Raw genomic sequence first — 21,660 nt, forward strand, 5'->3', positions numbered from 1 at the left:
CAGCAACACTGTAACTGTCCATCGGTGGGGCTTATGCCTTTTGTAATAAGGTTTACGAACTGTCAGTTAACACTGTGGGCGAATGGCGATGGTGGGTGGATTTCATCACTAAAAATTTCACCATACAAAAATTTAATTTTTTGAAATGTTTAATTTAACACGATTCTAGCTGTCTAAAGTAATAGGGGACTGTATATTGAGGATATTTATGGTATTTATACAATCATTTGTGGCTTAAATTTGAAGGTATCGCTTTCGGAAAATAAAAACGCAAGATGGTGATGACAACTATGGTATGGTAATGACTCTTTTATGGACAGTAATGATACTGTATGTACGGTGATGACGATTTGAGAACTAATTTATATACTTATGTATTAAAAACGTATTAAAAAACAAAGACTTTTTTTTTAATTGTATAGGTAAGGATTGAGATCTTTAATAAACATTACAAATAACATGTTTTTGAACAGAAGACTAGCCTACATGAATTATTTTCAGAAAATTATAAATAAGCATATGTTATTCATATAGATAAATATATAACAAGTATTTGTATTGTATAATTTTAAATAATTTATATTCCGAAATAGGCAATTTATATATTATATTTTTTTATGGTTTTTTCAATGTTAAATCAAATTATCAATATTGTACTCTTATTATCAGTTTAAAGCCGCATCTTATTTTATCTACTGCATAACTTGGCATTTATATCATATTAGAAAATTGCTGGCTTACCAATGAGCTAAATTCTTATGATATATTACTTTTTTTTTTTTGATAATTTGCTTCATTACATAAGTTTGTATTTTATCTTGTTTTATAAATTTAAAACTTTAAAAATAGCTAAATTGATTTATAAAAACCATATATATTATGTTTAATAGCTAAACATTTATATGTCGGAGCGTGACTCCAGAAGGACACATTGCAGCGTTACATTTCAGTTTTAGACGCCTGTATACAATCGATTAGCAAAGTTTTGCTATGTATTACTTAGTTGATAATGTAATTTATCGAGTTATGTAGAGTAACGCCATCTATTGGCATTCTTGTTGAAATAAGATTAGGTACAGGGTTTGGAACGTCAAGTGGTTTAGCTTGCGTGAAGTTAGGTACGAGTTGGCAGTTTTGTTGGTAACTGGTCAAGCAAGTTGGCCTACATTCATTTTGGTGGGAGCGATTAGGCTCCGCCGCTCCGCGGCATTCATTCCAAGATTCTCGATCGGACCGTGCTAGATATCGGACGTTAGCCAACCTCGTGCCTAAACTCACTACGTTCCTGAAGGCTTATACCTGAAGGATTATTTTGAAAGCTTATAGATTCCAACATTATTTAATCATTTAGCTAAGTGTTTTATCCCGAGTGTTAATTTGATTTCTTATGAGTCATTAGAGGTTTACTATTGTAAAAATTAGAAAATAAGTGTTGTTTTGAAAAGATGTGTCCCGCCGAGTTTGTTGCCGGTCCCATATAGGGTTAAATCTTCTCGGGTCAAGAGGTGTACGGTTGGAACCGGAATAGCTTTGTTTGACGTTCATAATCGCATTGTAATATGCCCACCTACTTAAATAAAGATTTGAACGTTTAATTGTAATTCTTTTATTTTAAATTAAATCGATTTCCGTTGCTAGAGTGACTAGTTATTTTATCATTCAGTACGAAAGTATAGTAGGCACTAGGTTGATGAGTCCGTAGTATTATTTCATACACTGGTAGCAGTGGTAGTATACTATTTAGCTGTGTAGGCATACATCGATGTACTGCGCCCACTACCGCCACCGCTATAGGCTACCACGCACCACCCCCCATATTCCACGACATCAGAAGTGGGATAAAAGAGCATCATGTATTGCTTGCACAGCCACGTGGGATCGTGGTGTACTCGTATGTCCGGGTTGTATTCGGGGACATACATGCCTAATCTGGACACGTGAGCTTACCATTACCACGTGTGAATTATTGTGAATTATGATTAAGGCAGTCGACCAGAGCCCTCGTAACGTGACCCTATCACTGATATCACCACGTTTCTTTGTTGTTGATTTGTAATCCGTTAAAATTAGAGCGATCACGTGTTATTTTGTTGTAATATCATTACGTTTAATTACAATCAAGCATCAACTATCACGACATGTTATTATTTCGTCGCTCATTTGTGAATCTACCCTCGAATTTGAATTTTCATGAAAATAAAATTGTGTCGATAGAAAATAATCCTGCCAATTCGCCAATGCATAAAATTATGACATTCTAGTTCTGTAACGTTTTGTAGTTAATAAATTGGAACTAATTATTGCCCGTAGTGCCGTGATAGACACAAATCGTGTAGATTATGAAAACATGAACTACGCGTTTGAAAATTAATGTTACAGTGTGGTGCAGCCTGAGCAGAGACAACTTACAGACGCCATCACGCGTGTGTGACAACGCCTGAAGCAGCTGTGCAGTATCTTCTGTGCTGGAGCATTTAACAGCCAGTTATGAAAAACCACATCGTGCATCTCGCCATCTGCCGCAGCAACGGCAACTGCAAGGCGGAGAGCATCGGACGTGTGCATCATACCTACTTTATTGGCTGGTGAGCAGTTCCCATTTCGTTGGGATTATGTTTGAGAAGTTTTACTTCTGTTCAGAACTCATGTTCACCTGATGTTAAAGCTAAAGTAAAAAGCGATCTTATGTGATTTTGATCAGTAATGTTCAGTTTCAGTCTGTAATTGGGTCAAAAATATACTGACACAGATTTGACTTTAATATACCCGCATAATCAGATTATAAAAATGCCTGAGCAACAGGTACAGGTTGCCATGAGTTGGATATTAATGATGCTGGTGGTGCCAGTGTTTCTGAGTAACATGATTGTAACGCTTGTTTTTATTTTCTTTTTGGGATTCACTGTTAACATGTAATTTTGCTTTCGACGGACTTAAAGCTTGTACTTTCGAAGGACTGAGAGTACGCCCGATGGACTGGGCACTACTTAACTGTTTTGCTTTCGATGGACTGAAAGCAGCCCGATGGACTGGGCACTACTGTTGTTTTGCTTTCGATGGACTGAAGGCAGCCCGATGGACTGGGTACTCACTTACTGTTTTGCTTTCGATGAACTGAAGGCACGCCCGATGGACTGGGCACTCACTACTGTTTGGCGCGCTCGATGGACTGGGCATTGTCTAATAATGCATCAGAAGTTCCGGAGCATGTAAGAGGTGCAAGTGGTCTGCTTTTTATGTGCAGTATACTCTTTGCGAGGAGTAGCACTTACGCGGCTGAGGTGGTTAACTTCTGATGAGTTGTTAGATTGTAGCAAGCCGATGGACTGGCGCATCATCCGTAGAGTCATATGTAGAGTCATATGTAGTCATATGTAGAGTCATATGTAGAGTCATATGTAGAGTCATATGTAGAGTCAATGTAGAGTCGCATATGTAGTCGCATATGTAGAGTCATATGTAGAGTCATATGTAGAGTCATATGTAGAGTCATATGTAGAGTCATATGTAGAGTCATATGTAGAGTCATAGCTTGATTTTGTTTGATGACAAATGAGACCGAAATTGTGGGTCAGGAATGACCGAGCGATTGAAATACTCTGCTGTGTGTTTTGTTTCAGAATCAAATGCATACACCCACACACGAGGGCGTGTGTACCGCAGGATGGCCGTGTCGGAGCGTGACTCCAGAAGGACACATTGCAGCGTTACATTTCAGTTTTAGACGCCTGTATACAATCGATTAGCATAGTTTTGCTATGTATTACTTAGTTGATAATGTAATTTATCGAGTTATGTAGAGTAACGCCATCTATTGGCATTCTTGTTGAAATAAGATTAGGTACAGGGTTTGGAACGTCAAGTGGTTTAGCTTGCGTGAAGTTAGGTACGAGTTGGCAGTTTTGTTGGTAACTGGTCAAGCAAGTTGGCCTACATTCATTTTGGTGGGAGCGATTAGGCTCCGCCGCTCCGCGGCATTCATTCCAAGATTCTCGATCGGACCGTGCTAGATATCGGACGTTAGCCAACCTCGTGCCTAAACTCACTACGTTCCTGAAGGCTTATACCTGAAGGATTATTTTGAAAGCTTATAGATTCCAACATTATTTAATCATTTAGCTAAGTGTTTTATCCCGAGTGTTAATTTGATTTCTTATGAGTCATTAGAGGTTTACTATTGTAAAAATTAGAAAATAAGTGTTGTTTTGAAAAGATGTGTCCCGCCGAGTTTGTTGCCGGTCACATATAGGGTTAAATCTTCTCGGGTCAAGAGGTGTACGGTTGGAACCGGAATAGCTTTGTTTGACGTTCATAATCGCATTGTAATATGCCCACCTACTTAAATAAAGATTTGAACGTTTAATTGTAATTCTTTTATTTTAAATTAAATCGATTTCCGTTGCTAGAGTGACTAGTTATTTTATCATTCAGTACGAAAGTATAGTAGGCACTAGGTTGATGAGTCCGTAGTATTATTTCATACACTGGTAGCAGTGGTAGTATACTATTTAGCTGTGTAGGCATACATCGATGTACTGCGCCCACTACCGCCACCGCTATAGGCCACCACGCACCACCCCCCATATTCTACGACATATATATAAACCGTGTTTTATAAGTTGCAAGATCCCTACTTTTAATGCATGTCATAAGTTACAAAATGTTAGGTATTGGGTCCGGTGACTACCCTGGTATAATTATTAATTGCTGTAATTATATACATCAATTAATGTAATATGATCAAAAAACATAAGGCCATTACGATAGTAAGCCAGTACCGTAGCCTATGGTCGCTTAAAGCTTAATAGATGTTGCTTGTATTAAAACGTTTTATGTGCTTTAAAACCTGGACCGAATGATAATAACACGAGCCTATAACATATGCAATTGCAGACTCTAAAGTTTCACGATTTACATGTATTAGATTACTAGCTTTTGCCCGCGACTTCGTCTGCGTGGAATTAGTAATTTGGGTAGCTTAATTCTTAAACAAATCTGCTTTTTAATTCATCCTTTTTCACCCCCAAATTGGTCCACTCTATACATTTCCACCCCATTTTTTACACCCTTAAGGGATGATTTCGGGGATAAAAGTTATTATATATCATTTCCCACAGCTCAAACTATCCCCATACCAAGTTTCATCTAAATCGGTTCAGCGGTTATTGATTCCCCATACAAATTTCCACCCCCCTTTTCATCCCCTTGAGGGGTGAGTTCTGGGATAAAAAGTATCCTATGTCCCTCCCCGGGACTCAAACTATCTGTATACCAAATTTCAACTAAATCGGTTCAGCGATTTAAGCGTGGAGAGGTAACACACAGACAGACAGACAGACAGACAGACTTTCGCATTTATAATATTAGTATGGATTTTAAAAAAAATGTTCTAAGTGGCCTAAATTTTGCCTACTTAGTCAAAATGTAATTTAAAACCTAACCATCCTTTAGTGTGAAAGAAATAGTTATATCTTTTTCTACGTTTATAAGGTAGGCATTACCTAGTCGGCTCATAAGTTCTGTCATATACATAGTATCAAATAAAATCAAAAGTTTAAGTTTATTCCGTATAATTTGTACAGCGTTTGAAAGCTTATAAACTAGAGAATCTAAATGTATAACATTTATTCAAAATGACCGCCATAATTATCTACACAGGCTTGAAGTCTTCGTGGCCAGTCGTCAATGGATTCACGCACCACTTTCATGTCGATATTGGCCACTGCCGTAGCAAGAGATTTTTTCAGGGAGTCTAGATTTGCATGAGGTTTTGAGCACACCTTTTCCTCTAAATACTGCCATATTTTATAGTCTAAAGGATTAAGATCTGGGCTAGAGGAGGGCCAATCTTCATGCCGTATAAAGTCGATTTTATTGGAGGCGAGCCAGGCTTGTGTAGACTTTGCCTTATGGGCTGGAGCAGAGTCCTGCTGGAAAACCCAATGCTGGTTTAGAAACATCGTATGGGATAGTGGTTTCACAATATTAGTCAACACCGTGTCTTGGTACACTTTGGCACTAGTTTTTACTCCTTTCTCACAAAAATGCATACTAGTGACGCCGGCATAAGAAACTCCCAGCCAAACCATCACAGATGAAGGGTGATGACCTCTTTGAATACGGGGAATGCTATTAGACGCTTCTTTACTATTGCGAGCGTACACTCTATCATTTTGTTTATTACAGTTTTCTTCTATGTCAAAAATTTTCTCGTCCGAAAACAGTATACAACGGTGCTTATTTTTAGCGTACTTCTTCAATAAAGCTTTAGATCTTTTAAGCCTTAAAGCTTTAAGCCGACCATTGAGAAGATGGCCAGTTTTTCGTTTATAAGCACGAAGTCTCAGGTCTTGATTAAGCACTCTTTTCACCGTGTTTTTGCTCAAACCCATCTGGAGGGCCATAACTTTTTTGTTTCCTAGCGGGATTTCTGGCAATGCGTGCCCTAATTGCTTGTACAACCGCTGGAGTCCTAGCTGTACGCGGACGACCGCTTCTTTTCTTGTCATTTAAACTAGAGACCTCACTGTATCTTTCTATGGTACGATACACAAATCTTAGAGAGAATTTTAAATTTTCAAGTAGCTTAAAAATTTTAGTCGGCGAGTGACCACAACGATATAGTGCAATTATTGCGGTACGGCTATCTTTAAGCGTCCACTCCATGTTGAAGAAAACAGAAAATTGCAAAATTATACTACTCAAATATTTAATAAAGATTCGAAATTCAAATGCAGAACGGTTTTTGTTTTAGGAGTTCCAAATTTAAATTTTAAAGGCCAGTGACAGAACTTATGAGCCGACTAGGTATATACCTATAGTGTTAGAAGACATAGAGAACGTTTTTCAAACATACAGCTTAATTTTACAATAAATTATAGCAAAATAACTAGAAAAGTTTCTGAGAACCGTCATCACCATACATATGAAATCATCACCGGTCGTCATTTTTTTTCCCGGTGATGACGGGTATGGTGTTGACGATTTGAGAGTTTCATGTTTTTATTTCTAGAATACGAATAATAGTAGTTTATGTCTATACCACACAATAAACTTCATCTAGTTTTCCATTCATAACAGTAATTATTTCTAATATATCATTCGTAACTTCTTTAAACCAAAGCATGACGGTGATAATGCTCTGTTGTGACAAACTACGTGTTACAAATTTGTTCGTAATGTTTCTCACGATTCAATCATGTGATTTTATAGTGAAATAATTTTTTGCTTTTTATACTAAAGTAAAAAATTGGGCAAGGACCTTTAGCGGTATTTTGTTGTTCATACACGGAAATAAGCTCGCATTGACATTATCACGACGGTGATGACGAATATTCGTGACAAAATTTTAAATATTTTTAAATGTACTTTATCAGTGAAGGAATTATTGCATATTTTTTCATGTGTTAAACAACAACATGGAAAATATAATTAAAAGAAAAATCGCAATCGTACGATAGGTATGCGATAATTTTCACTGCAAACAAAAAGGTCCCGGTAGACGGTGATGACTTTAGACACATGAAGCATTTTATATAAAAAAAACTTTTAGGTTATTGGAGATGGTAATTGAAGGAACATTAAGATAATAGTTCTTAAAAACATATAAAAAAGTTGCAACTCGTACAACTTACTAGTTTTTTTATAAAGACCGAACCATAACTTTTCGCCGGATTTTGAAATTTACCCTGGTACGGTGACCGTTAACTCTGAGAATGACCCTCGGATTTTAGAAAAATACATCGGATATCGGCGGTAACACGCAAAGGTGATACTGCTGTTCTGCTCTCTTATTAACTCACAAAAAGTTTTAAACTTGCCGCAAAAAGTTAAGGATAATGGATACCTATTGTCTCAATGTAAAATAAGCCCTAATTAAATGACATTATGCTTAATATTCGGTTGATGACTATATTGCGATTTGACTTTTTGTCATTTTTTTTTTTCTCTTTATTTAAGAGCTTGTCACCGAGGTGAACATGTCGCTCCATAGAAAACAGCATTAATTTAAATAAAATAGAATCAGAATTTAAATAAAATAGAATCAGAATTTGAAATTCGTCCGCAGGCAATTTGAAAACAGAACGTCACACCGTCATTTACTACTTCTGGCGGAAATTATATAGAGTTGTTAATACCAATCAAATATTTCAATTCATATGGTAAAATAATTCAATTTTTCAAATTCGGGAGTGCTTTGAATCTATTATGGAAATCATATACCATCCTCTAGATTACATCGCAATCAAAACTCCAGATTTAACATTTAAGTCCTATTTCGGTCTCTTTTTCTTAGGCGTTTCAATGGGCATGGATGGAGGCTTTTGGTCGGCTTCGCTTAATGTATTTTTTTTAATTCCTGTTACGTCTATCACCCGGTCTTGAATTTTATTAAAATATTTACAATTATCACTTCTTAAAAGTTTCCTCTTGTTTTCAAAAATATTTATACACTTTATATATGATTTCTCGTGATTGACCATTTACAGAAATGCCCTTTTTGAGATGAGTCCCCATGAAATAAATTGCCGAAAAATATGAAATTAAATATTTACCTACTAGTTTTGATAGTATTAACTACTCTATATAGTTTAAGGCTGAAAAGACGACTGCACTCTTTGAGTGTTGGATTGCAACTAAATCTATAAGGCACTGTCATTTTCTATTACGCGATTACGTCCGATTTCACCCGAAAACGAATATCATGCTGAGAGTTAACGGACTATACAATAATATGTAAAATACACTAAAATTCAGTTCATAGTTACTCAGATTTAATTTTGGAGGGAAAAGGTTACCACTACTCCTTTTAAGGTTATAAAATTCTTTATCTGAAAAAAAAAAAACCGGCCAAGCCCAAGTGCGAGTCGGACTCGCGTTCCAACATTACATAATTTAAACCATGTATTTTTTTATGTGAAACGTGAGTGAAATATCTTTTATCTACGCACATATCGTTAGTGCTCTAAAATGCGTTCAGAAACCGTAGGAAATGACCAGCATTATTACAACCAATTTTACTATAAGAACTTTCATATCTGTGGTAGTAGGTAAAATCTGTTTCATTATAGATTTTTGTAAGTTTATGACTTATGAGTTTAAATTTGGAACAGCTGTCTGAACTCAAGTGGGTCTATATTCTAGTATCCATAGATATTAAAACAGATCAGCATCGTCAATTCAGCATGTTTTTTTAACCCTTAATTTGGCGCAGTCCAAAATACTGGACACTATCTTTGAAAAAATGTAAGCAAAAAGTTTTTAGGAATGAAATAATACTACGGACTCATCAACCTAGTGCCTACTATCGTACTAAATAATAAAAATAACTAGTCACGCTTGCAATGAAAGACAATTTAATTTAAAATAACAAAATCACTTGTAACGTTCAAATCTTTATTCAAGTAGGTAGGCATATTACAATGCGATTATATGAACGTCAAACAAAGCTATTCCGGTTCCAACCGTACACCTCTTGACCCGAGAAGATTTAACCCTATATGGGACCGGCAACAAACTCGGCGGGACATATCTTTTCAAAACAACACTTATTTTCTAATTTTTACAATAGTAAACCACTAATGACTCATAAGAAATCAAATTAACACTCTGGATAAAACACTTAGCTAAATGATTAAATAATGTTGGAATCTATAAGCTTTCAGAATAATCCTTCAGGTATAAGCCTTCAGGAACGCGGTGAGTTTAGGCACGAGGTTGGCTAACGTCCGATATCTAGCACGGTCCGATCGAGAATCTCGGAATGAATCTTATGTTAATCTTCGTATAATTACCAATTAGAAAAAAAATATTTACTGTGCGCCAGCACACTGACACCTGTCAATTTTGTACCAAAATGGTGAGCAAGAGGGAAACGCTGCGTTGTGCCCAGGTATTTTTTGCTTTTATTCATAGTTTTACGCGAAAATTAATTAGCTTATGCATTATTTTATGTTGTAATATCCTAACAAATATTTAACAGTGAAAGAACATGGGTCAAAATCATAAAAATAATTAATGCAAATAAAAAAAAACATTTATCCATATTTAAATACATTTTATCGTATTTTTATAAATATTTGTTTTTAGTTTTAAAGTGTGTCGACAGATGGCAGTGAATTTACTGGGGTTACAAAATTTACTATGACAGTACCGCTCTAGTATAAGTTACTCCATGGAATGTCACTATTTTTCTGCTACTAGTACGTACTAACTTTCAACTATGGTATTTTTTTTCTATTATCTTGATAAAAAAAATAAACATGTAAACAATAAATAAAAATATGTAATTAATGTAAATTTAATAATTTTGTTTCTTGCCAAATTAAGGGTTAATATAAACCGCACGACATTTGATCTCGAGTGACATGAGAAGAGGGACTTCATTCGTTTGTCTGTAATTACAAATAAAAAAAACATTCGTCTTGACGGAGGATCGAATTGCCGCCATTACTGTTGTCATTTGTTTGTTGGTTTTTTGCTTTTATGAAAGTAGAATAGTGAAAAGTTGTTTGTAAGTTGTTTAGTGTTATTTTATTTAAAAATATGAGTGGTTTTTACTGTATTTCTTTAAATATATTTTTATTGCATTATTTTAATATATATATGTATATAGGTATAGTCTATAGATATTTTACAGATAGCACTAGTAGCAATGCAGGTCATACGGTCTACGGCTTCTGAACCCATCTTAGAGTACTTACGCTGACGCTCGTTTCATAAAACCACACGTGTTTTAAGGCCTCTCATTATGTATCAGTTGCATAAACTACTATATAAAAACCCGTAGGGGTCGGATCAAAAACTTAGTAATTAAGTCCGACTCACGCTTGATTGCACTTTTTTAATAGGTTTTCCTGTGATCTAGGTACAGAACTATTTGGTGTATTTTTTTTTCAAAATTTTAGACCCTGTAGTTTTGGAGATAAATGGGAGGGAATGGTAATATTTTGCCTATTTTCTTGAATAACTTCTGAACTGTTTATCCTAAAATAATTAAAAAAAAAATTGAGATTCTCACAATGAGCTCTTTCATTTGATATGTAACAAGATATAGTTAGAAAAACTTTGTTTTTTAATTTTCTTATTTACCCCCCAAAAGTGGCCCCCATGTTTAAATTTCATTTGTTTACGTTACATGTCCGTCTTTGGGTCACAAACTTACATACGTATACCAAATTTCAATTTAATTGGTCCCGTAGTTTCGGAGAAAATAGGCTGTGACAGACGGACAGATTCCGTTTTTTTCCTTTTGAGTTACGGAACCCTAAAAACGGACTACCTATATATTTAAATTATGTTAGGTATATTTATATTAATACTTGCCTGTTTTTGGGGTTGATGGAATATATGAGGCGAAGGTGCCGACATCTCTGGTGGTGCTGTTACCTTTGTTGAATATAAATTGAAAATGTTTAATACGGGTAAGTAATTATTAAAATAAATTGTTAGCAACAAACATCGACCCTACAATAGGTATTTGTGCAACAAGAGAGGAAAGTTGGTTTTTCTTGCGAGTGTTGATTTTGAGTCCCGAGTAAGCGAAAAATTCTATAATTGAATTACGAGCGAAGCGTGTGACTAAGTTAGAATCTTGAGCGTAGCAAGGGACTCAAAAATACGAGATGTAAAATAACTTTGCTCTCGTGTGACACATATAATTTTTCGCCTCAGTAGTGAGAACATATTAAAGGTTAAAATGTATTTCGAATTTGTAATAGACCCCGAAGTATGAAGTGGCAGTTCATAGCCTTCACTAAAAATAAAAAACTACTTTTTAATACAGTTGCTCAAAAAGTGCTACTTTAAGTTCGCGAAAACTCAACTTTCCGCACGCTAAACAGCTACGTAAATTACGTAGCTGTTTAGCGTGCGGAAAGTTGGTTTTCGCTAACTAGTGCTTTTTACTTTAGCATTTTTTTTAAATTTATACTTGTTCCAATTCATGACTACTTATTGATGAGTGTTAATATTAGTTTCCTTTAAACGTCGTAATCAACATTAAAACCTACTGTTAATGTAAGAATACGAAAAATATACATATTTCGTATTTTATTACTTACCTCTTCATCATTATAACACGTTTATTTTTTAATATTGAATATTGAAAAACCGTTCTTAATAAGTTGCCTGGATAGAACGGAATAGCTATGGAGGGTAGAGGTAGGAATAGCTGCCGAAACGACTGTCAAAGAAGGGGCGTTTTTTCTTCCTGCAAGCATGTTTTAAGTTTCCAAAGTTTTTATTCCTTACTTGTTGTTTTTATTATTTTTTCGCAACTGTATTAAAAAACGTCGTTCGATACACGTGCGGAAATGTCATTCTAATGACATACTTTCCGCACTAGCATCGAAATGTACTATAGTTTGAAGAGCTCCTCATTCTGGGCGGCTTAAACACGAAATCCTAACAAAAAAGTAATTATGTGTTTTCAGGAAACCACGATGCAAGTGAAACTTTTCCTTGGATTGTAGGCATTTAACTGAAAAATTTCAGAAAATTATTCGATTCTGCGTATTAAAATCGCGTTTTTAATGTTAACTTAATAAATATCCTCTTTAACTATCTTACAAAAGCTCGCCCAAGGCCAATGTAATTCAGCTACTCAACACGGAAAGGCGCTGTAATTAATTATTAATATCGCTTACTTATCATACGCGAGTCAAGGACTAAAGAAACCGGTATAAGTAAGCTCTCCGATTACGCATAGGTTGTTAAGGATCTCACGGTCACGTTACACTAGGGTTTTCGAGATGTCTAACATGCTTGCGAATAGCCAGCTGTTGGGAATTGTTTGACGGAATCGTGACGACCGTGACGTTCGAAAACAAAAAGTCGTATGTGACTGTAAACTTCCTATTATAATGTATGACTATTTGCCATTCATCGTAGAGTTTTACGTATTAAACCTTACAGTATTTAAGGTTAATATGCTCTACTGTCCTTAAAATTTTGTACAAAATTACAAGCAAATATCAGCCTTCGTGAATTAAGTATTAACCTTAGTCCGATAAAGCTTATTTTAAAGACTCTAAAGTAGAATTTTACTAATGCTGTGATTCTGTAATGCGACATGCTAAAGACGAACCAAAAAATTTGAGGCGATAGAATAAAAGTTTCACTAAAAAAACCGGCCAAGTGCGAGTCGGACTCGCGTTCCAAGGGTTCCGTACATTACACAATTTAAACAATGTATTTTTTATGTGAAACGTGAGTGAAATGTCTTAAAAATACCCGTAGGGGTCGGATCAAAAACTAAGTAATTAAGTCCGGCTCACGCTTGACTGCACATTTCTAATAGGTTTTCCTGTGATCTGTAGGTAAATAACTATTTTGTGTATTTTTTTCAAAATTTTAGACCCAGTAGTTTCGGATTCGGAGATAAAGGGGGGGGGGCGGTCATTTTTTGTCTTTTTTTGAGTTTCTCATAATGAGCTCTTTCATTTGATATGTAACACAATATAGTTTAAAAAACTTTATATTTTAATTTTCTCATTTACGCCGCACCTGCTGGGAGACGTACGCAGATGCCATGGAGGGGAAACCCCAGACCATGGCGGTCTCCTCAGCTGAAGAAGTGGAGACAGCAGCCACCACCATCACCTCCAACATCCAGGACGCGCTCAATTCAGCCTCGCACACCATCCAGAGTGACGGGAGACGCCGTCTCCTGCCACAAAGGATCTTGGATCTTATAAAGCGGAAGCACGTCCTGAGGAGGAGATGGCAGACCACCAGATGCCCCACACTCCGAGTCGAGCTAAACAAGCTCGTCAAGCGAGTCCAAAAGGAGCTGTGCGACCATACTGCGGAGAGCTGGGAGAGTCACATCGCGTCCATAGACGGTGATGTCCCCTCCATCCACCGTCTATGCCGTCAAGTCGGCACGACGCGGGACTCGATTCGCCCACTCAAAGACGCGACCGGACGCCAAGCTGGGCCTCTACGAGGACGAGGCGGCACTTGTCGTCGCGTCCATGAACCCCAAACTTGCTGCCAAGAAGATCCAGAGGTCCCTCGACGCCCTCCCCGACTGGCTGTCCAGGTGGAGGCTATCGGTCAACGTTGGGAAGACGCAGGCAATGCTCACCGGCTTCACTAACAAGCCCCCACCACCTCTCCGTCTGCAAGGAGAGGAGATCGCCTGGCAGCCGACTATCAAGTATCTTGGAGTGACACTTGATCATCGGCTTACAATGAAGCCGCACGTGGACGAGGTGGTAAAGCGCGTGAAATGCGCTCGCACCCTGCTCCGTCCAGTGCTCCGCAGCAGCCTCCCCCGCCGCACGAAGCTGGGGATCTACAAGACCTATGTGCGGTCCCGCCTGACGTACGCAGCTCCAGCCTGGTACGCTCTAACGGCTGAAACCAATAAAAAGAGACTGCGTGCGCAGGAGAATGCGACCCTACGCACGATCGTCAACGCCCCCCGCTACGTGCGGAACATAGACATCCACAACGGACTGAAGTGGCAGAGCCTGGACACCTTCATCGGCCACCTCTCGAGCAGGATGTTCGAGCGCGCCGACCACTCCCGATACCTCCACCTACAGGGCATCGCGCCGCTCCACGCACGCCCGCCGGACAACCGCCACCGTCAGCGCCAGCTCCCCAGGGCACTGGTGCCAGCAGCCGAGGAGGACGAGGGCCCCAGCAGCTGAGAGGAGCCGCAAGCCTCTAGCTGCAAGCAGGCCCAAGTCAACAGCAACATAAAGCCATGACAGGCAATCACGAATGGCCAGCCACGGCCAAAAGAAGCCACGCCCAGAAAGAGGCACGAAAATGACCCGCCCGTTGTAACGGGCGGCGGCAAGAAACCGCCGAAAATCCCCCGCAGGGATGGGAAGGCAACTCGCCCCTCCACGGAGGTGTGAAAGAAGAACGAGAGCCCGGCATTCAGTACACCGCGGCCACCCGTGACGGACAGAGCTCTCCCATAGGTACTACCGCGGCACCCGCGACAGTACATACTTAGGCAACCTAACACGGGCATCCGAGTGGACGCCTCGCGCCCCTAACGCATTATAAGTTTAACTGTTAATTCATAAAATAAATATTTTCATTCTAGTACGTTGTCGTCTCATTACAGTTATAATTTGACAGTATGAATAAAGACTTAAAGCCCTCTCCACACGAATTGCGGCGCGAAGCCACGAACGCGAGTGTGGACAGTTCGCTAATCAGCGAAATCGACACCACACTCGCGTTCGCGGCTTTGCGCCGCGATTCGCACACGAGTGTGCAGTGGGCTTAAGGTAAATATCACGTGTTAAAAATTAAAAAAAAAAAGAATATTGGCGGGAAGCTCTTGTTGCGGCTTTGCAATTTGTTGCTGTTTTACGATTGTTATTTTTAATAATGTCGTCGAGTGTGGAGGAAATGTATTTTATTTGTTTGCCATTGTTTTATTTTACTCACAATCGAAGTGAAAAGCAGTGTGTATAACTCAGGCACAAATGCCTATTTTTATCCTCGGCTATATTGGTCCTCGCTACGCTCGGAACAATAAATTACCTCGTATAAAAGTAAATCGCTTTGTGCCCTTGTTGTACAATCTACTATTTTATTAGGGTTCCGTACCCCGAGGGTAAAAACGGGACCCTATTACTAAGACTCCTCTGTCCGTCTGTCTGTTAGTGTGTCACCCGGCTGTATCTCATGAACCGTGATAGCTAGACAGTTGAAATTTTCACAGATGATGTATTTCTGTTGCCGCTATAACAACAAATACTAAAAACAGATTAAATAGTTACCTATATTTGTGCAACAAGAGAGGAAAGTTGGTTTTTCTTGCGAGTGTTTATTTTGAGTCCCGAGAAAGCGAAAGATTCTATAATTGAATCACGAGCGAAGCGAGTGATTCTAAGGTAGAATCTTGAGCGTAGCGAGGGACTCAAAAACACGAGATGTATAATAACTTTGCTCTCGTGTTGCACACATAATTTTTCACCTCAGTAGTGAGAACATATTAAAGGTTAAAATGTATTTCGAATTACACAGAATAAACAGAAAAAAAAGTATTATAATATGTACGATACGATAAGATACGATACGATATGATACAAGACGAGACGACGGACCGGACCGGACCGGACCGTACCGTACCGTACCATACCATAAAAAAATGTAATAAAAGTATGAAGTTCATGGCCTTCACTAAATTAAAAGGCTACATTGTTTCACTCCCTGGAGTGAGGAAAGTCGCACTCTCCTCACTCCAGGGAGTGACGAAAGTAGGCTTATTCGAGCTGCTGAGGTGAAAATAAATATTTAAGTGGGGCTCCCATACAACAAAAGTGATTTTTTTGCCGTTTTTTGCGTAATGGTACGGAACCCTTAGTGCGCGAGTCCGACCCGCACTTGCCCGGTTTTTTTTTTATTCAGAGACAAACTAGAGTCTGGGGCCGATTGCCATATCGTTCGGTTCGATACCAACGAACATGCGAGATTTGTCAAAATTGTTTGCAATTGACATTTCATTTCGAATAAAACGTCATCTCTCGATTGATATTAGGATCAAATCAAATTGCTTTTTTTTTGAGACGAAATTTGAATGTCATTGCCAAATCGATTTTGATATAAGCAAAACATTTTCACAGATAAGAACTTTGTTGTAACAAACCAGTTTATCTTAATACTGGCCATTAGTTGTACATTTTGAAAGCATCATAGCGGGTTTGTGATATAGTAGGGTGGCCGAACAGTAGTAGGTTACTTTTCGCTCATGTCGTCTCGTACATGGGTATATTTGATATCAGTACATTCAGTATGATGTCCTAAATACAAATATATGAGATGACAAGGTATGTTTAAAAGAAAAAAGTAACAAACTTTGTACTGCCGACTTTATGACGTCACAACAACTACCCCCACCACTTTCGCGCTTGTCATCTCATATATTTGTGTTCAGGATATCATACTGAATGCACTGACACTAAATGTACCCATGCCCGAGATGAGATGAGCGAAAATCGAATTCTAGAAGACTTTTAGACAAAAAACCGACGCTCTAATATGTGTTTAGTTAAAATTCTTTTAAATTCTATCTATTCACCAAATTTCATCGAAATATGATGAGGAAAAAACGACAACATAATAAAAATCGGCTCAAATAATAGTAAAATCAAAAATCGCAATGGTGAGTCAGGTTGCCACGTTGCCAGAGCTCAACGAGGGTGCGGAGTGTTAGGGTCGGCAACGCGCATGTAACATCCGGGTTGCAGGCGTCCATAGGCTACGGAGACTGCTTATCATCATCAGGCGGGCTGTATGCTTGTTTGTCACCGACGTAGTATAAAAAAACCAAAACAATGATAAGGCACGAGGGGAACTCAGTATTGAATAGAGGTTGTTGGTTTTTAGGGTTCCGTACGCAAAGGGTAAAAAACGGGACCCTATTACTAAGACTCCGCTGTCCGTCTGTCTGTCACCAGGCTGTATCTCAAGAACCGTGATAGCTAGACAGTTGAAATTTTCACAGATGATGTGTTTCTGTTGCCGCTATAACAACAAGTACTAAAAAGTACGGAACCCTCGGTTGGCGAGTCCGACTCGCACTTGGCCGGTTTTTTATATTTACTAGCTTCTGATAATACTATTTATGCATCACCCACCTCCAGTTATTACACAAATAATGTATTTTTTTATAAGAATGACTTTTTACTTAAATTTTCTTTTCTAGACCTGTAATTAGTTTCGATTAAATAAGGGCTGTGGTAGTGGTCTTGAAAATAACCTGTGCTTGGGCGCTGAGGTTGAGTCCGTGGCTGGTGGACGGCAAAGGCACCGACACGAGCAGGGACGCCGGCCTGTCGCGCTCGCGTTTCACGCCCTACACAACCCACGCCATCATTAGCCGTACCAATGTGCTAGCATTCAACCAACGTCTTAGGCCTCACCACACTTATCGACGTGGAATCGGCTTTCGCCGCTACGCTACTGTCGCGATTGGAGCCATTTGGATATCTACGGCTCTATATTCAATTCTGTCAAGACACTCATTCGGCGGCTGATCCCGTCTTGGTACGGGGTCAGCCGGTTGTATTGATACGTTGCTGACAGCGTACCAATGCAACCTGGAATTTAGCACGAAGCGCAATCGTTGACAACAAGACTAGGATCACGTTGTTGGAGACGAACTTCTCAGACCTTACATTCCGACCTTAAACGATTCCACGTCGGTAAAAGCGGCTTGACCTTACAAATGATAATAGAGTAACGAACAACAGAAGCGTAAGCGTAGACTGAGGAAGTATTTATCTAGGTACTAGCCCGAGATTCTTGCCTATAAATATCGTAAAATATATTGTAATAACCAAAACAATAAAATAAAATAAAAACAGAATATCCTACCTAAAGTCGAAAATATCAGACCGAGTTGATGGTCCGTGAGCTGGTAGAAATTTGGAGTAGGTCCTTGAGGCAAGCTGAAAATTTGCCTGATATACTTCTCCTATCTTACTCTACCTCAGCACCGCAAGTCTGGCTGCAGGGTAGCGGGTCTAAATCAACCCTTACATTTTTAAAGATTATGATGCTTATATTTGGAGCTTATATAAATTTTTAGGCTCTCTCTTAATATTTTAGTTACCTGGTTAATAATAAGCCTAAAACAATTATGCCAGACGATTTGGCCGGGTCTTTAACCTTGCCAGACGCGTGCAAAATACTATTTCAAAAAAGGGGGCGTACAAATATTACGTAACGCAATTGGGGGGGGGGGTCTTGTAAAACGTTACGATGCGTTACAGGGGCTGGTTGGAACCAGGGGTTACGTAACATGTTTTTTTTTTAAATAAATATCATTATAATCACGCCTATGTCCCGGAGGGGTAGGCTGAGACCACGGATTTCCACTTGCTACAATCCTGACATACCTCTTTCGCTTCCTTTACTTTCATGCTATAACATTCCTAATACACGGTCGCTCATTTCTTCAATTTTATGATTATACTTTCCTAAACATAATTGTGACTTTTAGGTAAAAACCACTTTGGTGTTACGTAACTTTTAGGTAGGGGGGAGGGGGGGATACAGGAAAACGTTACGGCGCGTTTCACGGGGTGGAGGGGGTCACAAATCTTTGAAAACTCCGTTACGTAATTTTCGAACGCCCCCAAATTCAAAAAAAGGTTCTTGAGGCAAGCTGTAATTTTTACAGGTTAAAGTTAAGTATCTAAATAGTCATAACAAATTTAAGCCAGACGATTTGGTAGGTGCTTTCTACCTGCCAGATGATTTAGAACCAGAACCTAGCGTATTACCAACAAAACTTCCGTGAGATACAGACATATTGAATATATTAATAGCGTTTTTCGACTTCAAATACGCGAGTGAAGTGACCCGTTATTAATATATTTAATATGTAGCGTATTACCATTTGTCAGAGACAATAAATTTACAGACACTGACTAACTGCAACACTAAGGGGCTATCTCTAGCTTAAGCACTTATTACATCTATACGGTCGTCGGGCATTTTTTGTAGGCACCCTAGTTAGTATCCGAACTTTTTTTTTTCCTATTCAGATCCAGATGACGTATGGCACTTACTCGCACGCAAAATTAAGTTTGTTAGCCTGTATAAATGTATACGTTACAAAGTTATTTTTGTAGTGCAGAAAATTAGAGGTAGAAAGGTACAAATTTGGATGTACGATGTGATTGTGAGTATGAAGATGTGTATATTTATGATGATTATGGGTATGAATAGGGTGTGGGCATATTACATATAGAAATTATTTCATAATTACAATCACATCGTACATCCTAATTTGTATCTTTTTTACCTTTAATTTACTGCACTACAAAAATAACTGTATTAGCATACATTTATACAGGATAACAAACTTAATTTTGCGTGCGAGTAAGTGCCATACGTAACTTTCTAGATCATCTGGCAAGTAGAAAGCCCCGACCAAATCGTCTGACTTATTTTTTATGAGTATTTAGATACTTAACTTTAACCTGTAAAAATTACAGATTACCTCAAGAACCTTTTTTGAATTCTTTGAAAAATTATTTTGCACGCGTCTGGCAAGGTTAAAGACCCGGCCAAATCGTGTGGCATAATTTTTTTATGGCTGTAGATATTCAATTTTCACTTGTAGATTACAGATTGCCTCAAGAACATTATTTAGGCACAAAAAAAAACTTAAAAAATTTAAGGGTTGATTAAGGGATGAAAAAAAAAGGCGCTACCCTGCAGCCAGACTTGCAGTGCTGAGATAGGGTAAGATAGCAGAAGTATCAGGCAAATTTTTCAGCTTGCCTCAATGACCTACTCCAAATTTCTACCAGCTCTCCGTCTATTACCAATGCTATGCGAATGAAATGATTTCTATTAATATGTGAAGGACGTCCTGACCATACGTCGCACTACAGCGGGCATTTTGCGGGCAAGTCATTTGGTAAGGTTTACAAAAAAACATCTTAACTTACGAATACATGTTAGTAGTAGTTGGTATTTGTAATAGTTACCTGTTATCATGTATTAATCAGTTAATCTTTAATGTGTAATACTCTTTGAAGTGACAATTGATAAGCCCATTTAAGTGGCCATCTAAAAAACAAATAAATAGCTGACATGCGTCATTAATATGACTGATGTTCATACTTGTATTTGTTGGTGCAGTTGCGTCTATTTAATAGAAAGATTTGCTTTATTTGTTAATTTGCACACCTAAATACGTATTGAAATGGATAGGATAGGATACTACGACAGCAGTCCGAACTTAAGTCACGGAAAGGTATATAGGTATATTGGAAAAAATATTAATATACACCGTTTTTTTTTTTTGATTTCCGTTAAATTCGACACGTTGATTGGTACATTAATAGAAGCTACCTGGTATATCGCTTTTTTGTAAAATTCGAAAAAAACTATTTTATTCCATTTTCATACAAAATAAATGAATATTGCATCGTAAAAGGTCCTTTAGAGTTACGTTAAAGTTAGTGTGACACATAATGAAAGAAAAGTAGGTAATGTCGGAACTGTCAAACTAACTCACCTTAGTAACCTTCTTGTAGTGAATAGCTATCAATGGAAAACTCTTTACTGACGAAACTTAAAAAATAAATAAAATTTGGAGGCAATGAAGAATTGTTTACACAGGTTTAGCAATTAAATTTATTTATTGAATATCTCAAAAACCGTAAGAGTTTAAACACTAGTTTCTTAGAGAAATTAACTTTATTTAACCTGAAGAATCTCCCCTTAAAATTAACGGAAATAAAAAAAACACGGTGTATTTGCATAATAAGTAAGTTTTTAAATCAAATATACGACAGATTATTCAGTCTTATTTTTATTTAAAATTGAAGGGATATAAACTAATAGATACCTAACTAACGTACAGCCTTAGTTGCTAAGGTATTTGGATTTGCACATTACAAATACTAGGTACGAAATACTAAGTACAAATACTTTAATGTGACAACTCGAAAATTGATATGTGAACCTTACGAAGTGACATGCCCGCAAAATGCCCGCTGTAGTTCGACGTAAGGTCCTGACAAATCAACTGGTAGTAACTTCTTCGATCAGTGGCCTATCCCACAAAACTTATAATTACAATTTTACAAGTGTCAAGTTACAAGTTTGTAATAATACAAGTGTGCGTACCACAAAATATACAAGTAACAAATTTGTAGTGGAAAA

At 37.9% G+C, this 21,660-nt stretch overlaps 1 protein-coding gene and 1 long non-coding RNA gene across 8 annotated transcripts in view; one reads left to right on the forward strand and one right to left on the reverse strand.

Annotated features, from left to right (window-relative positions):
• LOC134754192 (protein AF-10) overlaps positions 1-21,660 on the reverse strand; it is a 168,543-nt gene that overhangs the window by 82,205 nt on the left and 64,678 nt on the right. For 4 of the 7 annotated variants that reach the window (XM_063690334.1, XM_063690330.1, XM_063690331.1 and 1 more), the window contains 2 exons: positions 17,735-17,830; positions 11,326-11,388 (listed from right to left, as the gene is read on the reverse strand). The exons of 1 other annotated variant lie outside the window; for it this stretch is intronic. In XM_063690334.1, coding sequence (XP_063546404.1) covers positions 11,326-11,388; positions 17,735-17,830 — 159 coding nt within the window. The remainder of the gene's footprint in view (positions 1-11,325; positions 11,389-17,734; positions 17,831-21,660) is intronic. 2 more of the 7 variants (XM_063690333.1, XM_063690332.1) reach the window with 2 other exon arrangements.
• Positions 1-21,660, forward strand: part of LOC134754500 (uncharacterized) — a 92,458-nt gene that overhangs the window by 24,999 nt on the left and 45,799 nt on the right. The gene's annotated exons all lie outside the window — the stretch shown is intronic.

Source organism: Cydia strobilella, chromosome Z, assembly GCF_947568885.1.
Source record: "Cydia strobilella chromosome Z, ilCydStro3.1, whole genome shotgun sequence".
Classification (NCBI taxonomy): Eukaryota; Metazoa; Arthropoda; class Insecta; order Lepidoptera; family Tortricidae; genus Cydia; species Cydia strobilella.